Source organism: Asparagus officinalis, chromosome 4 (assembly GCF_001876935.1).
Source record: "Asparagus officinalis chromosome 4, Aspof.V1, whole genome shotgun sequence".
NCBI lineage: Eukaryota > Viridiplantae > Streptophyta > Magnoliopsida > Asparagales > Asparagaceae > Asparagus > Asparagus officinalis.
Window position 1 is genome coordinate 61,242,650 of NC_033797.1, and position 27,876 is coordinate 61,270,525.

General features: G+C 35.7%; 2 protein-coding genes across 2 annotated transcripts; both read left to right on the plus strand.

The window, feature by feature from the left end:
- LOC109837560 (DNA polymerase alpha catalytic subunit) lies at nt 1–27,305 on the plus strand. Its single transcript, XM_020405861.1, has 31 exons — nt 1–769; nt 9,368–9,538; nt 9,660–9,743; nt 9,865–9,939; nt 10,701–10,765; nt 11,646–11,736; nt 11,901–12,086; nt 13,263–13,426; nt 13,506–13,620; nt 14,548–14,727; nt 14,820–14,933; nt 16,371–16,490; nt 16,569–16,892; nt 17,048–17,140; nt 21,203–21,321; nt 21,414–21,486; nt 21,635–21,691; nt 23,091–23,183; nt 23,325–23,447; nt 23,539–23,636; nt 23,756–23,801; nt 23,926–24,039; nt 24,113–24,193; nt 24,540–24,650; nt 24,757–24,846; nt 24,926–25,002; nt 25,104–25,326; nt 25,408–25,461; nt 25,539–25,658; nt 25,773–25,847; nt 26,669–27,305. The coding sequence occupies exons 1-31, from the start codon at nt 128–130 to the stop codon at nt 26,813–26,815; spliced, it is 4,125 nt and encodes a 1,374-aa protein (XP_020261450.1). The 5' UTR covers nt 1–127; the 3' UTR covers nt 26,816–27,305.
- LOC109836144 (glucose-6-phosphate 1-dehydrogenase, chloroplastic-like) lies at nt 4,176–7,839 on the plus strand. The gene is made up of 7 exons (XM_020404032.1): nt 4,176–4,429; nt 4,530–4,679; nt 4,767–4,887; nt 5,526–5,755; nt 6,222–6,422; nt 7,096–7,334; nt 7,710–7,839. The coding sequence occupies exons 1-7, from the start codon at nt 4,176–4,178 to the stop codon at nt 7,829–7,831; spliced, it is 1,317 nt and encodes a 438-aa protein (XP_020259621.1). The 3' UTR covers nt 7,832–7,839.

Genomic DNA, 27,876 nt, shown 5'->3' on the forward strand with positions numbered 1-27,876 from the left:
CTCTGATTCCGGATCCGGATCTGGATCCGATAAGGATCGGAAGGATTCTAATAAGAAGAAGAAGAAGGAGGCGAAGAAGAATGTGAAGCTGCCACCGAATCCGGTAGTGAGGCAGCGTATCTCGTCGATGTTTACTTCTTCCGTGTTTAAGAAGAATGAGAAGTCGATAAAGGCGGGATCTGTGGCCGCGGAGAGTATAATCGATGATGTTCTTGCTGAGTTTGCGCCTGATGAGAATGATAGGGAGGAGAGAAGGCGAAGGAGTGCAAAAAATTTACCAGAAAATGGGCAAAGGTTGCAGATCAAGAATGATGTTAGAGCTCCAGAGATAGTCTTAAGTAGAAGTTCAGACGAAAATTTTCAAGAAAATGGTATTTTGAGTAACGAGAATGATCAGGATTCAGTGCCTATGGAAGTGACAGAGGAACCAAAGAACAATGAGAATGTAGAGGCTGAGAAATGCGATTCAGTTCAATTGAAAATGGAGATGAGAGTGGAAGACGGTAAGAAGGAATTTTGCCTTAATGCAAAGATCAAGGTCGATAAGAATGAGAATGTGTTGAGTGCCACTGAAGGATGGAAAGCAGCCTGTGAAAATAATGGGAACACTGGCGGTGAAAGTGCTGCTAATGAGTCGGCAACAAACTTAAATGCTGATGAAAGTTCAGATTTTGAGCTGAATGCTGATGGGTCTCTTTCGTTTTACATTATTGATGCATATGAGGAGTCCTTTGGGGGTAATTTGGGCACACTTTATCTCTTTGGAAAGGTAATATTTCTTCTTCATCTTGCAATTGATACATATACTGATGACAGTGTTGAGTTCCGTGTCAGAAATCACTTGTTTCCTCATCAAATTTGCATATCCAATTTTTTGATGAATATATTTAGAATGAGTTGGATTCTAACTGGTTGCCTTTTCTCGTATGAGCCTCGAGTACTTTCTGTTAGACCCTAGGGGGGTGATTAGGGTCTTATGCTAATCTAATCCGATTTTATGTCAATTAAAACTAATTCAAATATTATTCTTGCAAGATAGATATACAATATGATATGAGTAAGAATATGCAATATGAACAAAGGGAAATATCCTAGCAATGAGATATACTATAAGATATATGCGAGGATATACAAATAACACAAGGGTAAGCAATCTAAACTAGATAGTGGGCAATATAAGCAACAAGCAATATACAAAGGCGATATAAGATATGAACATAAAAATAAGTACGCCAATGCAATCACAAACAAACGATATGTTTACGGAGTTTGGTCTCACGACCTACGTCTCCGCTCCTAACCTCGAGGAGATCTTCACTATCACAACCGGGTTTTCTACGCTCACCCGAATAACGTTTACACCACACAATATCGGTTTTTAACGCTCACCGATCAACGTTCACAATCTCACAATGTAACTACACTCCACATCCTCTAAGTGTTGGTTTCTAGCCCGTGTCCTTCCTCAAGTGCTCGGAATTACCACCTCTCTCTAGGCTTTACTACCGACCCCACTCCTCTTGGAAGCGACTCCGTCTCTCATCACACACTCTTCTCGGTGTACTAGTGTAATACAAAGTGAATCTCACAATAAGCATAATACAACAAATGATTGTTCTCTAATATGGATGAGAACATAATATAAGCTCGCACTTAATGATACACTCCCACAACCCAAATTATACTATGAATGTAAATACAATAAGCTCAATAGGTTGTGTGTGTAAATAATGAGTAAATCAAAACTAAACTCAATTATGAAAAACTAGCAATAAGCTCAATAGGTTGTGTGTGTAAATAATGAGTAAATCAAAACTAAACTCAATTATGAAAAACTAGCTTGTAGAAATGATAATCAATAAAGTAAATAATGAGTAAATCAAAACTAAACTCAATTATGAAAAACTAGCTTGTAGAAATGATAATCAATAAAACAATATAAATGAAAGCTAGAATTGAGTTTAGGAAAACTTTTCTAGATGACAAGAGAGAGAGAGAGAGGAATTGAAGCTCAACCACCAATGAATTGATCTCCACTTCCTCTTGTGAAAGTATCTTCACAAACCAAACTTGAAACAAAACTAAACGAAACTTAAACCATTGTTAAACTTTCTTAAAACATTCTCTTAAAACTTTTCTCTTGGATTAATAGAACTGAGAATATGTGGGGGTATTTATAGGAACCCCAAAGCCGAGAGAAAACAAGGCAAAAAGATAAAAAACCCAAAAGAAAACAAAGTTGAAAAATAACCGTTACTGTGCAATGGATACTTTATGGGTCGACTCATAAAAATCATGGGTCGACTCATAACTTAGCTGTTATAGGCTAAAAACAGCTTATGGGCCGACTCATAAAATTCATGGGTCGACTCATCATGCATGGGTCGACTAATGAAGTCATGGGTCGACTCATGAAGTCATGGGTCGACTCATCAGAAATAAAACACACTTTCCAGCACAGTTTATGAGTCGATTTATGACAAGCATGAGTCGACTCAACCTGTCTGGGTCGACTCATGATGTTATGAGTCGACTCATCAGAAATAAAATGTAAACTACACACCAGTTTATGAGTCGACTCAACACTGTTCATGAGTCGACTCAAGACATGCACACAACCTGTTTGAAACAATACATGTCAACTTAAAACATGGTTTAAAAATATCAAATAAATTTCAAAAAATATAAAACTTTGAGAAATGATTGTAGACATGATAATAAACATGCTACAAAAACTGGTTTTTAAAAAGCATCTCCCAAATGTGAAATCTCATCATTTTACAAAATCACATAAGAAACTTGATTTTGCCAAAATGACTTAAACAAAATTTTGAAACACTTTAGGATGGATTTAGAGACTTATACAAGATATGAAATAGTGTAAATAAGTCTTCAATCCATAAACATAATATGTTGCAAATTCAATTGAATATGAAACACATAAATGTGAAAATGAAGATATATATTGTTTCATATCTATATAGCTAAACCAAAATAACTTATCCACGTATAAAACAAATAAGTATTATATATCTATTTGTTTGCAAAAACTTTTGTGGATAAAACACATAAACCATTAAATTGTGTGTGTATAATATTGAGCTTAAGATAGTAACACACAAATATAAACGTATACTACAAATACTATAAACTATATACCCAAGCTTGAAGGTCTTCAATATAGCTCGACTTGGTAAACTTGCGGATGAAGCTTGAACTTGAATCTTTAACTTGAATTGCATTGCTTCACTCTACTATTTTTGCCAACCTCCATTTGATATGATCATTATGGCGCAATTCCATCCAACCTCCAACATATTGTTTGTCTACAATGAATACAAAACACAAACACTAGACAAACAATATTAGATGTAAATTGTTTGTTAAACATCATCAAAACAAAGAGACTAACACTTTCTATCTTATGAGGACCTGTTGTCTTACAATTGTTCTCTTCTTTGCGCATGTCAACCATTTGAAATACATAGTCATTTTCTTCCGGTTAAGGCGACTCCAATTTTTAAGACTATAAGTTCATTTGCAGGTATCTAACTTTATATGGCAAAGTTTAATTCTTAGTTCATTAAAATGTGGTTCTGCTAGTTATCTTCCTGTTATAGCAATATAAATCATAATAACCCTAAGGGAAAGTTTTTAAGTTACTGATTTTCTTTGGCAAGGAGAAGTCTATTGTTAGTTTGCATATGAACGTTTTATTTATATGAGAAGGAAGTTCTAGTACTTCATTATCATTATTCAGTTAGTCAGGATAATAATCTTTATAACCATATATCTGTTGATGAGCTTGTTAAGTAGCATGTCTTCAATGCCTTTGTGTGATAGAGATTTTAAGTCCAGATCCTTGCCAAGTCTAATAAATCCTAAATGTGTATGATTGAAGTAAACATTAAACATTATTTGCTAGTTACCAATTTAAATTAATGCTTTGTACCAACCATGGGATAGTGAATTGCTATGTCTATGTTACCCGCACTAATAAACTCTTCTAATGTAGGTTTAATATTCGAGACATTTTTGTCATGATTCGCATGAAACCTGAATCTCTTATTATTCTTTTATATCAAAAGCCCCTCTGGCATCTTACTTTTCATAATCGTCTCTATAAAACATATGTTTTTGTGACCATTTGGTCTAAACACTGTTGATAATGAACAATGTTTTTTTTTGGGGTTCTTTTTTGGGGTACATGGAACTATTTTCAGGCAGGGAGATCACCAAATAGGTTATTTTACCTCTCAATTCCTCCAAATATATTCATTGATGTAGTGAGATGTGCTAGCCGCTCTGCTACTTCTCCTATGGGATGGACCAGAGTCATCGTTGAAAAGCCATTTGGTCGCGACTCTGAATCATCTGCAAAGCTCACAAAGTCTCTGAAACAGTACTTAACTGAGGATCAAATATTCAGGTACTTCATTCAACAAATTCTCGGCTGCAAATTTATGTTACATGAATAGTATGAGATTTTGTTCACTAGAAACTAAGGATCCGTCATTTGACTGATGTAGAATCGATCATTACTTGGGGAAAGAGCTCGTGGAGAATCTATCAGTTCTTCGGTTTTCCAACCTGGTATTCGAGCCGTTATGGTCTCGGCAATACATCAGAAATGTTCAACTTATATTCTCTGAAGATTTTGGAACAGAGGGCCGGGGCGGGTTTGTCATATGAATGCCTGTCTTTCCTGAGTAACCTAGCTATGTCATCAGAATAATTTTGCTCATTGCCCCTTTTTTCATCTGCAGTTACTTTGATAGCTATGGGATAATCAGGGACATCATGCAGAACCATCTCCTCCAAATCTTAGCTTTATTCGCGATGGAGACACCTGTCAGTTTAGATGCTGAAGACATTAGGAATGAAAAGGTTTGAAAGAAGTAACTTTTATGATAAAGTCTTGTAGCCATCAGTAGCCTCTACAATCCATGTACCTACTAATGGGGTATGCATTGAGCATCCACGATACAACACAAGTTAATTGTGGATAGACCTTTGTACTGTTACCTAATTGCTGATAGAACGCTGTAGTTCTATTGTTGTAGATAAACCCCTGAGTTAAATGTTTTTTACTCTTTTACCACAGAGAAAGAGAACATTGTTTTGTGACGAATAGACCTCTTGACGTTAAAAAAATCTGTTGGGGTTTATCTGCAACACTTGAACAGTGGGGGGGTCTGTCTGCAATTAACCTTATATTTTATACAGGTAGAAAATTATCTCAACCATTGAACATCATTTACATTTCCAATGTAACTTGCTTTGCCACCACAAAACTAATCACTTGATATAGGAAAATTTATAATCAATTAATACATAACTTACAAAACCCTATAAATTTTAAAACAGATATCCCAAAAAAATAAAATAATAATCTAGTTGTCAGTTTTGATGGTCCTTTGAGGTTAAGAGCTAACAGAAGCATGCTAGAGTTGCAATAGAGTTGCAATCCTACTCACGCTCATCATTGCACATATTGTTGATGAGCTTTCCTGGTGTCTGTTCAGGTTAAAGTCTTACGATCAATAAGGACTTTGCAGCTTGAGGATGTTGTTGTGGGACAATATAAGGGCCATAAAAAGGGTGGAATATCTTACCCTTCATACACGGATGACCCTACAGTACCAAAAAACAGTCTTACTCCAACATTTGCAGCTGCGGCTCTTTTCATTGACAATGCTAGATGGGATGGTGTACCTTTTCTCATGAAAGCTGGAAAGGCATTGCATACCAAGCGGTAAGATTGCTTCTTTTAAGGATTAATTTCCCAAAACCCCTTTAACTTTGGAGTTTATGCACCTTTTTTTTTTACCTCACATAACCCACCTGAACTTTAAACTTTTCTCACAACACCCCTTACCTATAGTTGGCAAATGACTAAAATTTCCTTGAGAAAAATAAAACCTCAACTGGAGGGAGGGGTGCATTGCCTGTCAATGACAAAGGACGGAATCTGTAGTTTTTACTCTCAAGGACATTTCAGTTATTTGTTCGTTATAGTTACGGAGTCCGATGAGAAATATTTGAAGTTAGGAGGGTTTCGTGAGACATCCCAAAGTTCAAGGGGTTAAGGGGGTTATGTGTGAAATTCCCCAAGGTTCAACAGGGTTTTGTGTATTTGACATTTCTTTTAATCATTTACATTTTGAGTTATAGTCTTGCCTAGACCTACCAAGAAGTTGCAATTCTTTCTGAAAACACAGAGCAGAGATTAGAGTTCAGTTCAGGCATGTACCTGGTAACTTGTACAAATCCAAATTTGGGAGTGATTTGGATAGAGCTACTAATGAGCTCGTGATCCGTGTGCAACCTGGTGAAGCAATATATTTGAAGATAAATAATAAGATCCCAGGGCTCAGCATGAGATTAGACCGCAGCAATCTGAATCTCCTTTATTCATCAAAGTAAGAGGCTACTGTGAAATTTTATATCAGCTTATGGCTATATCCACATGGTTTCATTTTTTTGTTGATTCAAATATAGCTAACAAGTGTAGTTAGCCTGAGGCCAAGAGGATGCTTTAATCTGGTAAATGCGCACAAAACAAAAACTAATGGGGCACAATTATTTAAATGCATGTACAGTTTAAATAACCATACATCCAATTATATGTTATCTTCTAAACAATTTAAATTTCCTAAGGGATTCAAATCATAGCTAGGCTAGTTACTTGGACATATATTGGTGTTTGATCTGGTATTAGTTTACAAGACGAAGCTGTCGAAACCATGCATATTTTAATCTAATAGAAGCTAAAACAAATCAAATGGATACAAAAGTTTGTAACAAGTCATAGAAAACTCAAGAAATATAGAGGTGAAAGTTCTACTCGTTACATGTCACTTTCAGATTGTAAGGCCACAGTTACTTGCCTAATTTACCAGTGTGCAAATGCAATTGTAAGCACAAAAGCAACATTGTGCATAGAAGAATTTTATGTAATTATACTCTATTCTCGAATATTGTAAGAAAATCTTTCATGCAAATATATTTCTCAAATACATACATGATAAGTTGATGTGCACGCTTAAAATCAACAAATAAATAAAAGGTTTACTCAATGTGTGTTCTTTGTAGATATCCAGCAGAGATACCAGATGCATATGAGAGGCTTCTCTTAGATGCAATTGAAGGAGAGCACCGACTTTTCATCAGAAGCGATGAGCTTGATGCAGCTTGGGCCCTCTTCACGCCGGTGCTAAAGGAACTGGAAGACAAAAAGATTGTGCCAGAGCTTTATCCATATGGAAGCACTGGACCGGTTGGAGAACACTATCTCGCTGCAAAATACAACGTTCGATGGGGAGATCTCAATGGTGAAGACTCATAGGCTACTTCATTTGTGATCTCCTTTATCCTTCAAATGTACACTAAATATATTTTTTGAAGTCTAAAAGTTACATAGTGTGTACATCTAATTAAAATGCGTTCAAAGATATATGATGTATTACTTTTCTTAATCTCCAATATCCTATCTACTTCTACCTGAACTCTGAGTAGTGGATAGTGCTGGCCTCTTTAATGCATAACTATTGTTCTAAGACTAACATAAATACAATAACGATTAGTTTTAGATTTTGAAAAATGAATATTCCTTAATTTTAGGTTTTATTCAATGACACTTTAATATTTTTTTTCTTAAAAAGAGAAACAACTAAGAAGCTACTAATATATAATTGAATTTACTGTAGATGGGAAACATCAATACTGGATATTCACACTTCCTAAATACACCAGATTGAATTCAGTTGCTTTTGGAAGGAGGTGCTATGATGGGTACAAGCAAAGAAACTTACTAAACACTAATATATAGGAGGGGAGTCATTAATACAAATGTTTGCAGTTTATGTGCTGGTGGAGGTTTGGAAAGTCAAAACTATCTGTTTTTTGAATGCAAGTTTTCAAATGAGGTGTGGAATTGCATTATGAATTGGCTTCAATTCACTTGGAAGTCATGTGAGTGGGGACTTCTATTGGATTGGTTTTGTACAAAGCTGAGGGGCAGAGGATTTAAGCAAGCGCATGGCTTTAGCTGCTACAATTTACAGGATATAGAGTGAAAGGAACGCCAGGATTTTTCAAAACAAATATAGAAGCATGGAGTGTTTGGTTAAAGATATAAAGATGGATATTTTGATTACAAATTTAAACACTCAAATTCCAGTTGAGAAGAGAGATTGGTTACTCTCCTTGTAAAGCTCTGTGTATATGAGTTTTTTCTTTTTGAGCTTTAGTTTCAGGTTTTGGATATCTCAAAATGTGATGAGATTCTTGATGTACATACAAAATTTTCATATTGGTGGATGAATAATTTTTTTTTCATTTACCAAAAAAACACTAATATATAGGATGATGTGCACAACATAATTTTGGATCCAGCTAGTGACATATCCACAAGGACCTCATATATAGCTAAACAATGCCACATACACATTGACCAGATTCAACGTATTAAGTTGCAGATACATAGAGGGGTATGCTACAAAAATTGCAAATTTTCAGAAAGTTTTGAGACAAGCTCCAAAGGTTAGTGGTCAAATGATATTTATAAAGCTTGGGGGTGGGCGGTGTGTTGCAAAGAGAGAACAACCATTCATTGATATGACTGGGAATTTTTTTAAATAATGTCTCATATCAAGCACTTATGCATGTGGTCTCCCATTTTTTTTCTCCTTTTGATGGTTAATGGACCACATTTCCCTCTGTAGAGCACCATGTTAGTTCAGCTCACATAAAAATTTACTTTCTTGTCTGCTCTCATCTTTTATTTGAAAATAAGAAATCATATCAAGATTAGTTAAGAAGTGTCCAAATCCATGTGTCGTATGTACGTATGATGAAATTAAGACAACGCTAACATTCAAAATACTATTAGAGCTGTGTATCAAACATGTACTTCATTGATGCTTTTGTTACTTGTAGTTTTATGTTTTACTTTTTAGTTTGAATTAATTTATAACCACATAGATGAACTCAAAAATCCGAACTATTCTCCATTTCGTGCTATCACATGCTACTATATTATGATGGTGTAATGCCACGATCAAACATGTACTTCATTGATGCTTTTGTTACTTGTAGTTTTATGTTTTACTTTTTAGTTTGAATTAATTTATAACCACATAGATGAACTCAAAAATCCGAACTATTCTCCATTTCGTGCTATCACATGCTACTATATTATGATGGTGTAATGCCACGATAATAATCAAAAGCTTTTGCAGGTTGGAGTGCTGTGCATTTTCTACATTGCTTAAATTATTTGAAAATGATTTAGATACTATACATTTAGAAATGTAGAAGTTTGAATGTTAACTTGTTGACAAGGTGGAAATCTCTGTGTGTTAAGGTCAAATCAGGCGGTGCACATCACAGCTGTTGTGTGATTGTAAAGAATATGCAAAGATGCATTTATGCCATACCAGACAGTTCAGTCTTTCCAAGCAACAAATTAGCGGAGGTGGAGATGAAAGTCAAAGAATCTCAGGATCCTGCAACTGCTTCCCGGACAACTCTGCAGGTAAATTTGAGTTCTCATAGTGACAATCACATAAATTATCATGCTAACACTGACCTGTCTTTCTAACTTGTTATTGTAAAATGTATGTATTGTAGTTTATGTAGCTACCTCTCTTTTGTAGGAGATGGCTTCAGGACTAAAGAACGAAATAGCTGAAAGATTGTTGAAGCTCAATGTTTCAGCTTTTGCAATGATGCCTGTAAAGGTCTGTAACTAAGTTACTCTTGGTAATTTAAGTGGTCATTCATTTGCCTGTTTTTTTCCCTCTCCATGCCAGTGCACTGATTTTCAATACACATTTCTTGTTTTACTTGTATAAACTGCAGCGGAGTTATGCATTTGAGCGAACTGATATTCCTACAGGGGAGAATTATGTCCTTAAGATCAACTACCCATTTAAGGTAACCCCACATCAGTTCCAGCACTTTTCTTGTATAATGCCCCTGGATCTTTTTTTTTGTCATTTTGTAACAGTTTCTAATTGACATAGAGATATATAAGGACACTTCCCGTGGATTTCAGGATTTCAGATGGTCCAAATATCAGTGCTTCCAACTTGTCACATCTATTATGCCAGAACCTATGTTGCATGACCTATTCGATAATTACTATCGATAATTATTTAGGTACTTAATGTATACAGGCATATACAGGACAAGTAAGAGATATACCTGAGACTAAGAAGTTAAATGATAATGTAAAAAGTGACATGTTCTCAAATCTGTTTGACTTGTGGATGCATTATGTAATTTCTTTAGTTTCTTAGTGAAGAATTATGATTACTCTGGTAACTCTTTATCCATGTAAATGGGAAATCTTCTATATAACCTTCCTAACCTTGTTTTTAAACCGTTTGTTTTACAAATCTATGCTGTACATAAATTATAGCAGCTCACATATGCACAACTTTATCATTATTGTATCCAGAATGTCTATGGAGCCTGTAATTTGAGTATTCTCCATACTCACAATGCCTGCACTATACTGTATCTCTATCCCCTATTTATAGCGGTGCAACCTAGGAAAGATATTATCTTATGTTTTCTTAAATTTGTATATGCCTGGGTGTGCACTTGATATTTAGTGGTTTTAAACCTGTATATAAAATACTTGTTTTTTCTCTTGCATCCTGCTAATTATTGTTAGATTCTATATGTTGCAGGATCCACCTCTTTCAGCTGATCTTAAGGGAGAACACTTCATTGCACTACTGGGAACACATAGCAGGTAGATATCTATTGCTAAATGTTTCATCCATGATCTCAATGAAACCAATTCCCTCATCAGAGTTAGGAACTGAACTCTTGTTTTCTGAGCTTGTTATCTTTTAATTTCATAAAACCTAAGCTCGAAATTCTAAATTAACTTGTATCAGTCCTTCCTTTCATTTTGGATGATATTAAGGGTTATTTTTGTGGCATACAATGGATTTAATTATAGCGAGCTTACTGGTTGCAGAGTCTTGCTATTAATCAATCAGGCAAGTGAACGTCAGCTGGTTATTTTTATAATAAGTTATTCTACTCTTTGAAACCAGAGCTTGAAACTTAATTTTTTGTAACAGTTATGAGTAAAAGGCGTCCTCTTGAAATGAAACTTTAACTTTTTGGAAGTCTTGTTAATCATATTCATCATTGGTGAAGAGTTTTGTGTTATTTGGATCCTCCATGCATGCATCTAACTGCCAATGATCTATCTTCAACTATACACGATTTGGACCACTTATCCATGGCTGAAAATTGTCTCTATGTATAGTTTGAGATCCTGTGGCTACGATAAAAATATATCTGACATACTGCATAGATTTAAATGTGACACTATGTAGGATAACAATCCAGAAAGAAAAAACCTGCTATGTAGGATAACAATCCAGAAAGAAAAAACCTTGTGGCCCGCAGTTTATGTAATTTAATAATAATGTTTGATGGACTTGTATAATTCCTTATGAAGTAGGGGTCAAGTTTTGATGCAATTTATATAAAGGCTTCTAAATTTCTTCATTGGCGAATCAGAGTCTTTGCTTATTTCCTAAAAAATGGTTCAGAAGAAAATTTATTGTTTTTACTAAATGGCTTGTGAAAAAGATTAAAATCACCGTGCTTTGCAGTGCTTTGGAGTTGTTTCTAGTTAAAAGGAAGATCAAGGGACCATCTTGGCTCTCAATATCAAGATTTGTCAGCTGTCCTGCTTCTCAACGGGTATGTTATCCAACTCATTCCGTAAACATTTGTATTTTATCTATTGGGTCTCTTGGTTTTTTGTTTGACACTGGATCTTATATCATGTGGGCAAGGTAGTTCTTTGATTTGAGATTTCGTACACCATCAGTTAAGGCTAACTATTATCGCTAGTGTTTTAACAGGTCAGCTGGTGCAAATTTGAGGTGGTTGTTGACTGTCCTAAAGATATATCAGTTTCTGCTGCAAATAATCAGCTAGAAATTCCTCAACTGATTGTTGCAGCAATAAATTTGAAAACAATCATTAGTATGAAGCATAATGCAAGTGAGATAGTTGCAGCTTCTGTTGTTTGTTGTCGCAAGGCAAAGGTAATTCGGTATTATATGTGTTTACTTTGTATCTTCATTTGGTACCTTTGCTACTAAATGTGCATCATTAAATGTCTGAGTCACCAAAGCCCAGATTGTATGCATCATTAAATGTCTGGGTCACCAAAACCCATACTTTTATATACTTTTTAAAAAATTCTTTAATGACAGCAGAGAAAGAGTAGTATTTTTACTATGCAGCTAGGAGCATAAACGCCTCCCACATGAACTGATACAGCAGGTATATGAGCTTTGCTCAGAGAGTCCTTTAGGGGGCTCACGTGGTGTCAGCCTCTGCGCAGGGATCTTGTGGGCTCCTGGACACAGCTTCCTGACTATGCAGCTGAAGAATTTTCCATGGAAAAGATTTCTCATCTCTCTCTGCCTCTATATATTTGTACACAGACATATATGTGTGTATACACACATATACATACATACATCCATACAAGGTCTTAAATATTAGATATCGGGGAAATGTTGAATGGTCAACTTACACATCAGATTGTGGATGTCGGGGAAATATCGGGGATGAGTAGTAAATATCATAGTGCCATATCGAATGATGTGCGTATATAATATAATGTCCTAAAATGTTATCTAAACATACTTAATAATCTAAACATACAAAAAATGTAAATAATATATGTTTAGAGACACTAACCGATTGTAGAAACTTACGTAGAGAAAAGAGCCTATTGGAATTTGTTAAAAAATTTCATGAGGGCTGGAATTTTTACTAAAAACATTAAAGAAATTTAGTAGAACTATATTGCTTAATGACAAGCCATATAGTAGGACATATCAGCCAATATATTGGCCATGTCAGGGGTATATTGCCTAAAACTGTCAAAAAGCGATGAAAGATATTGAGACCATATCGGTTTGCATCAAATCTTGTAAAAGTATATCGACTATATCAGGGATATATAAAACAATGCATCCATACAAACATACATATACTTACATACATGTTTGTATATTTCTTCCCCTCATTTTCTATTCACGGTACAAATCATACCACCCCTTACTTTGATGTGCATGAAGACTGATGACAACTCAAAACACCTATTCTCTATACATAAAATCTGGCCTCTTATTTAGGGTGAGATGCAACATATATCTGATTTTAATTTAACTATTCATGCCAGTTGTACTTATTACATACATTTCCAGATTGACGGGCCTATGGTGGCATCAGAATGGAAGAGAAGGGGAGCACTTAGCCATTTCACTGTTGTGCGCAAACTTGATGGAGGCATATTTCCTATGGGTCTTTCAAAAGTGGTTACTGAAAGAAACTTGAAAGCTGGCTCAAACATTTTGACGCTGGAAAGCAGGTAATTGTGATAGTTGTGTGCCTGCTATTTCATGTAATTTTCCACTGTATCATTCAAGTTTATCTTGCATATCCTGCAGTGAGAGAGCTTTGTTAAACCGTTTGATGATTGAACTGCATAAATTGGATTGTGATGTTATTGTCGGACATAATATCTCTGGGTTTGATCTTGATGTTCTTCTCCACCGTGCTCAGGTTTGGCTCTCAATCAAGATCGATAATTTGAGTATACAAACTGCATTTTGTCTAAGAAGGAATTGATTTTTCTTTTTGTTTTTTTTTTGTTTTTTTTTGCACCACAACCTACTGTAATATTTTTTTTCCAGAAAGATCTACCTGTGCTTTGTTTTAAAAAATTTGTCTAAGAATGGAGGATTTGGAAGTATGCATGGCACCTATTATGGTCTGGCCTTCAAACAGAATAGGCTGTAGTCTAATACAAGTAACAAACCAGTGGTTGCAACATGGAGATGAAGAAGTAATCTTGTAGTAAATATTATAAGCTCACAAAACATAGTTATCGTGAAGTTTGCTTATTGTTGGAGCTCAGCCTGCTTCGTAATTTTGTGTAATTAAAGGAGCAATCGGATAAAATAGGCAAATCCTGTAAACTCCTAGCATTTGCTATTTTCTTTGCCTAAATGATGAATGATGCTTACATAGATCAATTTATCGTGATCCTGCACCCTTGGTCAACTGACACCAGTTGGATCCCCATGTTCAAATAAAATCAAAGAAGATGTGAGTGCTTGTACTAACCAGACTCCATCAGGATCTTCGAGATATTATACCATCTCATCAAGATATCTTGTTGCCTTTAATCTCCAAGCGGACGTATCATTCTCTAGTTTGAATTCAATCCAAATTCTTCTGATATTTCAGTAGGCCATAACAAATCGAGCAATGCAACACACAATAAAGGTCATCATTGCTTCATTTGGATTAGTTCAAATTTTAAACAGCATCATGCCAGTTTCTTTTACATTCCTGTTACTGAAGTGTTAGCATGTTAGCTAGCTTGGTTAAGTTAATGGGCTTTATAACCTTGTGACTTCTCTATTATTTGACTGTAGGGATCCAAAATTTTAACAGTATCCTATGAATCTGTTTTTGCTAATGCAGGCTTGCAGAGTTCCAAGCAGCATGTGGTCCAAGATTGGTCGTCTCAAGCGCTCAATGATGCCTAAGCTCACCCGAGGAAGTTCCCTTTATGGATCTGGAGCTAGTCTAGGAATTATGTCTTGCATTGCAGGTCGACTTTTATGTGATACCTATTTGTGCTCTCGCGATCTTCTGAGGGAGGTAAATTGAATTTTGAAACTTATGTTATCTAATTTTCATGAAGGTTACTTATGATGTTAGCCTGTTATGTAACATATGCTGAACCATTTTAGGTTAGCTATTCTTTGACACAACTTGCAAAGTCACAGCTGGATAAGGACAGGAAGGAGATTGTGCCACATGATATCCCTGTCATGTTCCAAACGTCAGAAACACTTCTCCAATTGGTAGGTGCTTACAGTTAAGCTAGCTTGTTTATACTGACTGGAGTTGTTTCTCAAGTCAGCTTCCTTACTTTTATTAGACATGATAAAATAGAAGTTTTTGTCGTTTGATTAATAGCGGGCATATTAGGAACTTGAAAGACGTTTATTAATCTCAGAAGAATATTTCAACTTATGTTGCTTTCACATGCAGGCATGTAGAACTACTCGCGTTATATGTATGGGCAATGTGAATTTTGCTATATGCACACTCGATTTAATACAAATGTAAATTATAATACACACTCAAATGCATATAATGTAACCATGGAAACTCAAAAAAAAAAAGAAAAAAAAGAAAAGAAACTATATGTAACATCTACAGTTATAAACTATGCCAGAAATAAACATGACAAGGACACAATCACATAACCCCGAAAACCTTTGGAGCTTTGTATGTGAATCCTTTCACCATCCATCTTTAGCGAGAATCATCTTTTGTGTCACGTAGCAACTATGTTACCTTTTGTGCTTTAAATTTCATTCATGTTATTCCTAGTCTTTTTGGTTCTGAGAATCATATTGGTTCCATGACACATGCCTAAACCAACTTAATTGATCTGACTCATTCTATCTGGGTTGAGGCTACGTCAAAGTATTACAGTTTAGAACTTGTTTCCCTGTCTTTTAGCTTATTGCCACTCATGATTCTAATTACAGCTACACATTCTCTGGATATATTTCTTAATTTGTCCAACACTCTGACCCAAATAATGGCTAGTTATATAGTCGTCATGAGATTCTTCCTCAATTCCATGTATATTCTATATTCTATAATCACCTAATGCTAAGGATGCACTCCACCACTTTACCCATTCTTACTTGATTCCATGAATAACTTCTTTAATCTTACCATATAGGCAATGATAGATCCTAAGTAGCTGAGATGGTACCAGTGTGAGATATATCCTGATTTCATCTCACAGTTTTCTTCTACTCTTTCTCTTAGATTTTAATTTTTTCCGTCTCTCATCTTGAAAATTATCTTTCTCATAGTCTAGTCAACTTAAACAATATTGTTTAATGAGCAAAATGAACCACATAATATGAATAAGGAAAATATGTGGAATTGCTCCATGCATACTTACGTATATAAAATAACTGTATCAATGATAGTAGCACATATCAACAGCAAAGTGTCCGACTACCTATTGAAAAGTACCAACAATACATCGACTATGCAAGTAACATTTTATAATCAATGCAAATTTCTCATGAATAGTTGCCAAGCTTGTAATTGATAGCTTGTTGGTGAATTTTATGAAGGACAAACTCAAATTAGCATTTGATTTTAGTATTCTGGAGAATATTGTGGTGATGTTATAAATCATACTTGAGATTATTTCACCTGAATTTCCCTTCTATCAAGATTGTGACGTTGATATTTGATTTTGGACCTAGGTTGAGTATGGTGAGACTGATGCTTGGCTGTCTCTGGAGCTGATGTTTCATTTAAGTATTCTTCCACTCACCTGGCAGCTAACAAGAATATGCGGAAACCTTTGGGGGAAAACTCTTCAGGTATGCTGTCGCATTCATTTACTTGCAAGAACTGATTTTGAGGTTTCACTATATTCAAAGGCTATACTATATATGCAGGGTGCTAGAGCACAGAGGGTGGAGTACCTTTTGTTGCATTCATTTCACGAGAAGAAGTACATGGTCCCCGATAAGATCACTGCACAGAGGAAGGAGTCAAATACAACAAAGAGAAAACCCACTGCAACTGTTGAAGGTGAGGATGCTGAGGACATCAATGCCAATGATATCTCTCCTGAGAATGATGGGCAGCATGTCGATCGTGGAAAAGGAAGAAAAGGTCCTGCCTACTCTGGTGGCTTGGTGTTAGAACCTAAGAAGGGTCTATATGACAAATATATTTTACTTCTTGACTTCAATAGTCTTTACCCTTCAATTATTCAGGTAGTTCTTATTTCCTTTGGGGATTAACTTTTATTTCTCATTTGAATATCAATACTTTCTTCCAGGAGTAACCTCTTCTATCCAAACAACGCAACACTAACAACTACTACTATGTCTCTATATTTCTGTCAATCGAATTGTGAACTTCTTAACAGGAGTACAATATCTGCTTTACCACAGTAGATCGATCTATGGATGACCATACTCCTAGTTTACCATCATCTAAAGCTGTTGGAGTTTTACCTATGGTACTCCCTCTAATCACTAGTGTGTGTTAGCATTTTTTTAATAATTTTAATTAGCTTATTAATCTTTGTTCCCGTGTAATCATCTTATTTGCTTATTACCAATTTCTCAGCAACATTGGTACTTTTTGAAGTTATTCGCACGTCCTCGTTCCGTGGTTTTGTTTTGTGGTATATATATATATATATTATATATATATATTATATATATATAATATATTATAATATATATAATATATACATATATACATACACACACACACACATTACACACACACAACCACACACAATATTATATATATATATATATATATATATATATATATGTGTGTGTGTGTGTGTGTGTGTGTGTGTGTAATATATATATGTAATATATACATACATATGTGTGTGTGTGTATATATATATATATATATGAGAAAAATGGGTATGCTTGGTACCAAGCACAAATTTTATGCTTGGTAGTGAGGTGTCATATTTCCATCCACTCATTCCAATTCTCAACCACTCCCTAATCCATGTGAATATGGGTCCCGATTTTAATGAGTGGAGGAGAATATGTCACCTCACTACCAAGCACACAACTTGTGCTTGGTACTAAGCATACCCAATTTTCTCTATATATATAATGTGTGTGTATTTCTATCAACTCTGAATTTCTGTTAATTATTATTTAAATGCTATCTATTTTACCTAAAGCTCTATGAGGTGATAGCATCAATTTTTCTATCTAGCTTGATAGAGCGATAATATCATTTAAGTCAACCTTGCTAGTGGCCCTTCCTTTTAGCTATGATATGTACTCATGGTCGGAAATGTTGTACTTTGACGTGGACAATGGGCATCAAGCATAGAAATTGTTATGATATGAGAATGAGAGCACATGTGTACATTTTCCTTGAAGGTGTGCATTTAACCATAAAAATATTTGTAGTGGTTCTTATTAAATGCACCCACCAATGATTTCTCCCGACTTTTCTGGTTTTCCCCTTTGTCCTTGGGATCTTTTCTGGATATTTCTCTTTTTGCATTAGATATGGAGCAACTTACTAAGCACATTCATGATGAAATCCCATGGTGTATGTACTGTTATAAATAGCGGTAAATAGCCCCGTAATAGCGGCGCTAATAGTGTTAGAGGTCTCTTCTCGCTACGCTATCGCTCAATAACGGTGACATATTGAGGAATATGCGCTTTTCATTCGCAAAAGCAGCCAATAATGCGCCCTAATGGTAAATAACGGACGATTGCGTGAAAAATCCACTTTTTGACTGCTATTTAAAACTGGTTTGGGGTTTATTTTTTAAAATTAAATCTGATTTTTAACCACTACATTCCACCACCTCTCGTGATTTTCAGCATGCTTCCGCCGCCTCTCATAGTCTCTGACTCTCTGGTACCTAACTCAGCACTTCCTCTCACCTCCTTCACCGTGAGCTCCTCTTAGAGCAGTCCTCTCACTGCTCAACTCATTTTCTCGAAGACGACTCTTTTACTTCTCTTCCAGTCGTCTTTAGTATTATGTGACGGTTACATGTCTATTTCATGTTTAGGATCTCTTTAAATTATCAAATATGCACTTTTAGATTTTTTAGATTTCTCTTTAATCTTTTTTTAGCATTTACACATATCTAAATTATACTGCTATTTGATTTTACGCTTTTTGCCGCTATTTTGTTGCAATAGCCTCAAATTGCCTTAGTAATACTTCATCGCTATGCGACGTTATCTGCTATCGATAACCTTGGGTATATGTTATTTGCTGATGATATAGTATTAGTTGATGAAACTAGAAGTTGCATTATTTCTAAAGTAGAAAGATGGAGACAAGCTCTGGAGTCTAAAAGTTTTAGAATTAGTAGAACAAAAATAGAATATATGGAATGCATTTTTAGTAAAAGTAGGAAAGAAAGAGAGCCTATGGTACATATTGATGGCCAATGAATATCTAAAACTAATCATTTTCGCTACTTCATTAGGCATGATGGTGAGATAGAGGATGATGTTGTGCATCGAATCAAATCGGGATGGTTGAAATAGAGGAATGTTTTGGGAGTCTTATGTAATCGTAGAAAACCAATGAAACTAAATGAAAAATTCTATAGGACGGTTATAAAACCAACTATGCTTTAGTCAAAATGTTGGGCAATAAAAAAATAACATGTCAAAAAATGAGTGTAGCAGAAATAAGAATGTTGTGATTGTCTTGTGGGTATACATTAAAAGATAGGATAAGAAAATGAGTACATCCGTAGTAAATTAGTGATCGCACCTATTGAGGATAAAATGAGAGAATAGATTAAGATGGTTTGGTCATGCACAAAAGAGACCCCTTAGTGCATCGATTAGGAAAAGTGATAATATTAGAGTTAAGGGGGCTAGGGGATCTAGAGGTCGACCTAGAATGACTTGGTCAGAAGTAATTAAGAATGATATGATTAAGATTAACGTAACGGAGGAAATGACCCGTAACAGAATGAAATGAAAAAATAAGATTCATGTAGCCGACCTCAAACATTTGGGATAAATGTTTGGTGGTTGTATCTTTTCTAGATATTTTGATATTTAATCCCTCACACCTGTAAAGGAAAAAATGGTAAGGAATTGTATTGTAGCATAATAGTAAATAAACAAATAGATAAACTAATAAACACTGTATCATTATTTAATCCAACTCTGGAAATCACCATTGCCTCCGTGAAACTACCTAGATTCACTGCCTCATGTAAGATCAGGCATCTATGCTCTAACTTTTCGTTCAGTTATGGGTGTGCCTCTTACAATTACTGACAATCTTGTTTGTCACGCACATATTAGTTCTTGTATTCTACATCATTTTCAGTCATTTGTTTGTTCATTTCTTTTATCCTCATTTCCATATAGCCTGCTGACATTCGTAACCATGGACATATGTAACGCCCCGTCCCGGAATCCCGGACTCGGTACGCTACTAGATCTGATGGACTGGCCTCACAAACCACCACATGTCTTTTCAGCACGTTTTGTCCTCACTCACGCGCTCCCTAGAAAACTTTCCAGGGGGTCACCCATCTTAGAATTTTTCCAGGCCAAGCACGCTTAACTTTGGAATTTCTAAGAGTTGGGTTCCCGAAAAGAAGATGTATCTTGGTGGTATGAGTATTCCAATCAAATCTATCAATACTAATCACATCACCCTCTCAAGGGTTGGGGTATTACAAACTCCCCTACTTAAACTCGCAACGTCCTCGTTGCGTCAAATCATATCATCCAAGACCGTACCATCCGTGTGAGATTCTAGAGGTGGCTCCTACGGCCTCAAGAGATGGCTCCCGCCCTCTCGACGTAACACTTTGCGCCGCATAGCACTTAGCTCTTACCATTCCGGTTAGCTTTGCTCTGATATCATTTATAATGTCCCGCCCCGGAATCCCGGAGTCGGTACGCTACTAGATCTGATGGACTGGCCTCACAAACCACCACATGTCTTTTCAGCACGTTTTGTCCTCACTCACGCGCTCCCTAGAAAGCTTCCCAAGGGGTCACCCATCCTAGAATTTCTTCAGGCCAAGCACGCTTAACTTTGGAGTTTCTAAGAGTTGGGTTCCCGAAAAGAAGATGCATCTTGATGGTATGAGTATTCCAATCAAATCTATCAATACTAATCACATCACCCTCTTAAGGGTTGGGGTATTACAACATGGATGCAAGATATCGAATTCGAAAATTGTACACTCTGAACCGCAATTACAAGATGTATAGTGACTGATGTGTATGCAGATGTACCGTGACTGATGTGTATGCAATATGCAACTAATTGTTTTACGATAGAAGAATCTTTCCTTCATAGTTGCTATCTTTTTCATTAAGATTGACATACAGTACTGTACATAATGTATTTGAAAACTAGTTTGCTGCTTGTCTCTTAACGTGCATTACGAAAATGAGCTTATATGCGTTGACATACTATTTAATGGTCAAATTAACATGATATTTGATGTTTTGTTAAGTCTTTTATCATTTCTAGTATTCTAGATGATGTTTATTTTTTATTTTTTTTATTTCTTCAAATTTCACTGTTTCAGTTGTTGAAGCATCTGGTTGATAGAAGGAGAATGGTCAAGTCATGGATGAAGTCTGCTACTGGTCTCAAAGTCCAGCAGTTTGACATCCAACAGCAAGCATTGAAGCTAACTGCTAATAGGTTAGAAAATGTACTTATTTGTTTAATCTTCATTAGTTGGGCTTGAATGTATTTTTTTTAACAGATGATATTTCTTAATGAATTTGTTTCAGCATGTATGGTTGTTTGGGCTTTTCCAATTCCAGATTCTATGCTAAACCACTTGCGGAGCTCATAACACTGCAAGTAAGAGGTTTTACTATATATGTGTGTGTGTGTGTATATATATATATATATATATATAAAGCAATACTCATTAGCAGGAATTATCCTTGCATACGCATTTGATATTTTGGTAACCGCAATTTCACCTATTTGTTCATATGCATTGCAGGGACGGGAAATTCTGCAAAGTACTGTTGATCTTGTTCAAAACAACTTGAATTTAGAGGTAGACACTTCAAAACAATTTTTGATGATACTTTATCAAGTTATTTGCCTGACTCATTTTCCAGTTTCCTCTTGTCAAGTTGATAAAAATTTCTTGTTTAGAGTCAGAATATCGATAGAAAAAGCATGCCAGTGACGCTTGGAGCATTCTTCAAGTATCGAAAGATGATTCTTTTTGGTCAAATATCATAGATTCATAGGTTTTTTCTATCTCCTTTACACTCTATCATATGTTCTTTCTTGATCAACGTAAACCATAAGTACATCCTTTCCTTTTTCTGTGTCTCTTCCTCACTGCTGCGAAAAACACCATGAAATCTACGTGACAAGAATATTAGCATGAAATTTAGTCTTCATATCTTAATTGATTTCCCATGAAATGATTTTCAATTTGTTTTTATCTTTTTTTCTTGGAATGAAAAGCAATTTCCTGGAGCAAAATATATCTTCCACCTATATCTGGACTGTTTTCTTAATGTAGGGGAATTTTGGATATGTTGCATGAGCTTAGATGCACACCATCTATTAACTGAACCTCTATATTTATAATAACCCCTTCTTGTCAACAGTCGCCTTTTTGAAAGATTAAAAAGTTCTCCTATCTGTCAGTGGATCTTGTAGGATTTATTATAACCTCTTTCTTGTCATTATATCATTCACTAGGAATTGACACCAATTTGGGAACTCGTGAAAGCTATTGTGGTTCCTTGTGCTTTATAGGAGACCTTTTAGGGGACGGCTTAATGGGGATGGGACTATGATGGTGATGTGACTGATGGCTTCCCGTGAACTTGTGTTTATTGAGTTGTTTGATTGTTATTGGGATTACGTCATGCTTGAAGGCTCTTGATTCAACTGAAACTGGCCTTTTCCTGTGAAGCCAATGTTAATTTAAATTGAAGTCTGAAAAGATGCATGATTCCTGTGTTTCCATTCATGAGATAAAAGAGGCACATTTCTTTCTGAATGATTGTTGTAACCCTTTCTTAGAGGAGTCACACAAGCATGTGGAAAAGCCTTCCTCTATGAGTGATTGAAATATCCCATTCACTTGTTATAGAGGGAAGTTTGGACATGTCAAATCTTATAAGGCTTACTACTAAAATCTCTCATTTGATCTGTATTGTCCACTTCCTTACATTGGAAAACTGACTGTTTGCCAAGTGAATTTCATAACAGTGAAGTGATGTACAAAAACTTCTCTCCAGCTGTGTATCTGCCATGTACAGAACTTATTCCATCTTATGCACATAGTACTAATGAGAAACCGTATCTCACCAATGCCAATGATTAACACAATTCATCATTTATATCATTAAATTTCTTTCTTTTTTTTTATAAATATGATTTGATATTCCTTCTGATCCACCTTGGAGGTACACTGAGTGGGTATTTAACAGGTAATATACGGAGACACAGATTCTATTATGATCTACAGTGGACTGGATGACATCGCTAAAGCCAAAGCAATTGCTACTAAGGTGATTCAAGAGGTGAGGTGCTGGGGGTCCAAACCTGGCTGATTATCTTACATGGTTAATTAAAATTAATTTTGTCACATGAAGCTGTAAAAGAAGTTTCGCCTTGAGATATAGCCTCTGGACCTTCATATCTCACATTTGTTTTTCTTCCAGGTTAACAAGAAATATCATTGTCTTGAAATTGATCTTGATGGTGTGTACAAGAGAATGCTACTCCTCAAGAAAAAGAAATATGCTGCTGTTAAAGTGCAATTTAAAGATGGCACACCATATGAGGTTAAGATTTAATACATCACATGTTTTTAGTTCCATTTTTAGTATATCTCAACTACTATTTCACTGTATGGCTGTATGATGCACAAAGTAGGTAATTGAACGCAAGGGACTTGACATGGTTCGGCGGGACTGGAGTTTGCTATCAAAAGAAATAGGAGATTTCTGCCTTAGCCAGATATTATCAGGAGGGTATGCATTTATAATACATTTAGTTTTCGAACAACAGTGATAAAAGATCATAGATTTTTTATACTTCATTAGCCATTAGTTTAAGTGATATTTAATCCTATCATTTGTCATTTGGACAGGACATGTGAAGATGTAGTGGAGACTATTCATAGTGCTCTTATGAAGGTAAGCATAGATTTTTGTTAGAGAAAAATAATATGCAATGTTCTTTCTTGTGCTCTATCTTCTTTGTTTGAAAGTTTTCGTTGTTGCCTTACAACATGTCTGGTTGTATCACCTGTTCATTCAGGTGAAGGAGGAGATGACGAATGGTGAAGTAGCACTTGAAAAGTATGTGATAACAAAAAGCTTAACAAAGCCTCCTGAAGACTATCCAGATGCCAAAAATCAACCCCATGTTCAGGTCACTGATCTCTCTATTAGTCAAGACTTATTCACCAATTAGTCTTCATTAACATATTTTACCAATTTTCTAGGTGGCTTTAAGATTAAAGCAAAGTGGCCAGACAGGTTGTTCTGCTGGCGATACAGTTCCTTATGTCGTTTGCTGTCAGCAGGTATAGTGTCTCTTTATTTCTTGTTGCTGTGTCATTAATTAGATCCTCCTAAAAATAGGATGCAACATCTATTTAGCCATACTCCAGCTTTAACTTTTATTGTATACATGATCGGTGGTGGCTGCAAAAGTGGAAGAGAATGCTTGAAATTTTTATTGTGTGAAGTTTCACGAGTACTTTCCATGGACTGCAAAGTTCTTGATGAGACTGCTTTTCATTAGGTTTTCTATTGGGCAAAGCTCAATAAGCTCACTACCTATAGAACAGTGTTAGTGGCTGCTAAATTTGGTCCGAAGCTATTGTTGCTTATCTGATCACAGTTGTTTTTTTGTTATGACCTTACCAGGGGACTGGTTCTGGTTCTGTCGGGATAGCTCAAAGGGCGAGGCATCCTGATGAATTGAAGAGGGATAATGACAATTGGATGATCGATATTGACTATTACTTGTCCCAACAGGTTTTTCATTTCTTTATCGTTGCAGAGTGGTATTCGCTATGTAACTTGATTTTGCGGACTCTAAAGTTGATATATACACACACACACATTTTTTTTCAATGAACAGATTCACCCTGTGGTATCACGTCTTTGTGCTGCCATTCAAGGCACAAGCCCAGCTCGGTTGGCTCATTGTCTAGGTCTTGATTCATCCAAGGTGAGCATCTTCTCGTGTGCTTTAATTACATTACTACTTTGTTATTCTAATACACGTACTTTTTGGTTTCTGTTCTCAGTTCCAATCCAAAACATTTGATTCAGATCGCAAAGATTCAACAACTGTACTTTTATCGGTCATTGATGATAATGAAAGGTGAAAAACTCCCATGGAACAACCCTATAAAAGATTGGCATCAAATTTCTTCTTTTTGCTGGAAGCAATTGATTTATAATCTCATGAATAATGTGACTCAGGTATAATGGCTGTGAACCACTGTGGCTATCATGTCCTAGCTGCTCGTGTACTTTTGAGTGCCCACCTGTATCCAGTTTAGTTTCTACATTAATCAATGAAAACCCATCAGATTCTGGATCTGAAAAGAAATCAGACAGTAATTTTTGGCGAAGAATGCGATGCTTGAGATGCCCAGATGATGTTGAAGGATCTCAAATCTCAGCAGCCATGATTGCTAATCAGGTTACTTATATTCTCAAACGGTAACTAAATATTGATACAGAACAATATAAGATTTGTTAATCTAACCCAATTTCTTTTCAGGTGAAGAGACAAGCTGAGAATTTCATCTCCTTGTATTATAAAGGCATAATGACTGTAAGGACTGATCTAAACTCATGTGTTCTCATGTCTAGTGATAATGTTATTTAATTTAAGTCCATATTTGTGCATAGTGCGATGATGAGATGTGTGAGTACACTACTCGTGTTCCAAATCTTCGTGTTATTGGTGATTCTGAAAGAGGAACCGTATGTCCAAATTATCCACGGTGTAATGGCCACCTCATAAGACAGGTATATTTCCTGCAAGGTGCTCTTTTGGCAAATTTAACCATTCCCCAAATCGATGCTTCAACTTTTCGATAATGACCTAACCAAGAATATTATTCCATTGTTCTCTCTGGACAGTACACCGAAGCTGATTTATACAGACAACTTTCATATTTTTGCTTTGTAATGGACGTGGCGCGTTGCATCGAGAAGGTTAAATATCTTTACAATATGTGGTTAACTTTTACTTTATCATTCATTTTCAAAAGTAGGTGTATGTCACCGAGAGTGCGTCCTGGATTTTGACCCTTGTTCTCCCCAACTCTGACACCAGTGCACAGAACTTCTTTAGGTATCATGATATTAATGTCTCCTGACATGGAAATCTTATGAGTTCATGATGTAATCTTCACTCACGGCATCAATCAGACGCAATGATGAACAAGAAAAAACGATAAGGAACGATAAGAATCAGGAAAGGAAACATAAAGATCATCTAAATGTCGAAACGGCGCAGAGATACACGACGCCCCGCCCCACCCAACGCCCTCCCCCCCCCCCAAAAAAAAAAAAAAAAAAAAAAAGATAGAAAAAACCCAACACACGCACAAAAATAGACTATTTAAAAATAGGGTTTTTTGTTTTTAGGCCCATTTGTTTACTCTCATTTATTTTTAAACCCAACTACTATTACTTGTATCTTTAAACCCAATTCTCTTTTTTTGTTTATATTTAAACCCAACTACTATTAAGTTTGTTAAGTATTATATTTTAGAGATTGAGTTTAAAGATAAATATAAAAAGAAAGTTGGGTTTAAAGATACAAGTAATAGTAGTTGGGTTTAAAGATAAATGAGAGTAAACAAATGGGCCTAAAAATAAAAACCCCTTAAAAATATTGGGTTAAGGGCGTAATGTCCTTTTTAAGAACAAAATATTGGGTTAAGAACAAAATTTGCTTCATTATCCAACCATCATTCCTCAAGGGGGATATTGTTATTTGGTATTTTGATGGTTATTCTTCATGTTTGCAGGTAGACCAGAAATCTAAAATACTGATTGAAAGAGAGCTAGCAGCAATCCAATCAGCTGTTGAGTTAGCAGCTAGTGAGATACAAAAGATTCGAGGGCGGTGTGCCTATGGTTGGGTAAAGCTCAGTGACCTTGTGGTCTCAGTTTGAATTGATAATGCTGTCAAACAGTACCCCGGACTTCTCATTTCCTTAGGAACCCTTGACATCAAATGAAGCAACCGCGAATGAACTACCAGACTTCATACAACAAATGAAGCTAACTGACCCAGCCAAAGACTTAAACGATTCTTTTGATAGCGGGAGTAATTTAAACAGTTAGAAGTGAGGAAAAATGCCACTGCTTTTCCTCCCGATGCATATGTTTATATATCGTAGATCTACAGGAGTAGGGGACAGGGAACCGTTTTTTTACCATTGTTTTAAATAGCTTCGAGTATCAAGCTGTCCTCTATGGTCTCTTGTTGATGTTTCTGGTTCTGGAATGTGTATTCATACTTGATTAAATGAATGCATAATCCAAATCATTCTGGTCTTTGAAACAAATGCTGTTGCTTTCCAATATCTGTGCATGGAATCCTAACTTGTAATATACATGTTTTTTGCCGTTATATCAAATTGAAATTCTGCATGTAGAAAACTGCATGTGATGCGGATGAAGAATATATTTTGAACTTGGTAGTCAAGAGTACGCTACTGATATGATAAGCCAACTCAATCGATAATTTTTGTTTCTTGCTTTCCTGTTGAGAATGAAGAACAAGTGTGTTCTTCTAGCTGAAAATTTTAGCCTCGTCGATGTTCTAGTTTGCCGGAGAATTCGTTGATTGCATTTTACTTTGCAGGGCCTTTATAAGTGGCGCGGCAGTTGTGATAATGGAACTATCACTATGGTTCTCATAAGTCCATCTAACGTGCGCGGCTTAACTCGAACACTGATTTTAAGTTTTTTAGACGCTATGGCCACTGCTTATTTGCATCTCTGTGGCTGGCATTGCAGAAAGTCCTTAAGAGCTGAAAGCCTTGAAATGCTTTAGACGATACAGGAATAATTAGTCAAATGGACTATGGTTTTCTGGAACCAGTAATGAGTACCTTTTCCATGAGAGGGGAAAAAAAAAACGTTTTGGTTTGACCTTATATTGTCTGCAGTTAATGTTTATTTTTCAACTCATGGATGTATATCTAGCCTTAAATACATATTGACGTTA

Coding starts and splice junctions, on each gene's coding strand:
- LOC109837560 (XM_020405861.1), top strand. CDS start 128: ATGTTTACTTCTTCCGTGTTTAAGAAGAATGAGAAGTCGATAAAGGCG. Junction 16,491..16,568: donor TTTGGGGGAAAACTCTTCAG/GTATGCTGTCGC, acceptor CTATATATGCAG/GGTGCTAGAGCACAGAGGGT. Junction 25,848..26,668: donor TGGCGCGTTGCATCGAGAAG/GTTAAATATCTT, acceptor TCATGTTTGCAG/GTAGACCAGAAATCTAAAAT.
- LOC109836144 (XM_020404032.1), top strand. CDS start 4,176: ATGTTTTTTTTTGGGGTTCTTTTTTGGGGTACATGGAACTATTTTCAG. Junction 4,680..4,766: donor GGAACAGAGGGCCGGGGCGG/GTTTGTCATATG, acceptor TTTCATCTGCAG/TTACTTTGATAGCTATGGGA. Junction 6,423..7,095: donor AATCTCCTTTATTCATCAAA/GTAAGAGGCTAC, acceptor TGTTCTTTGTAG/ATATCCAGCAGAGATACCAG.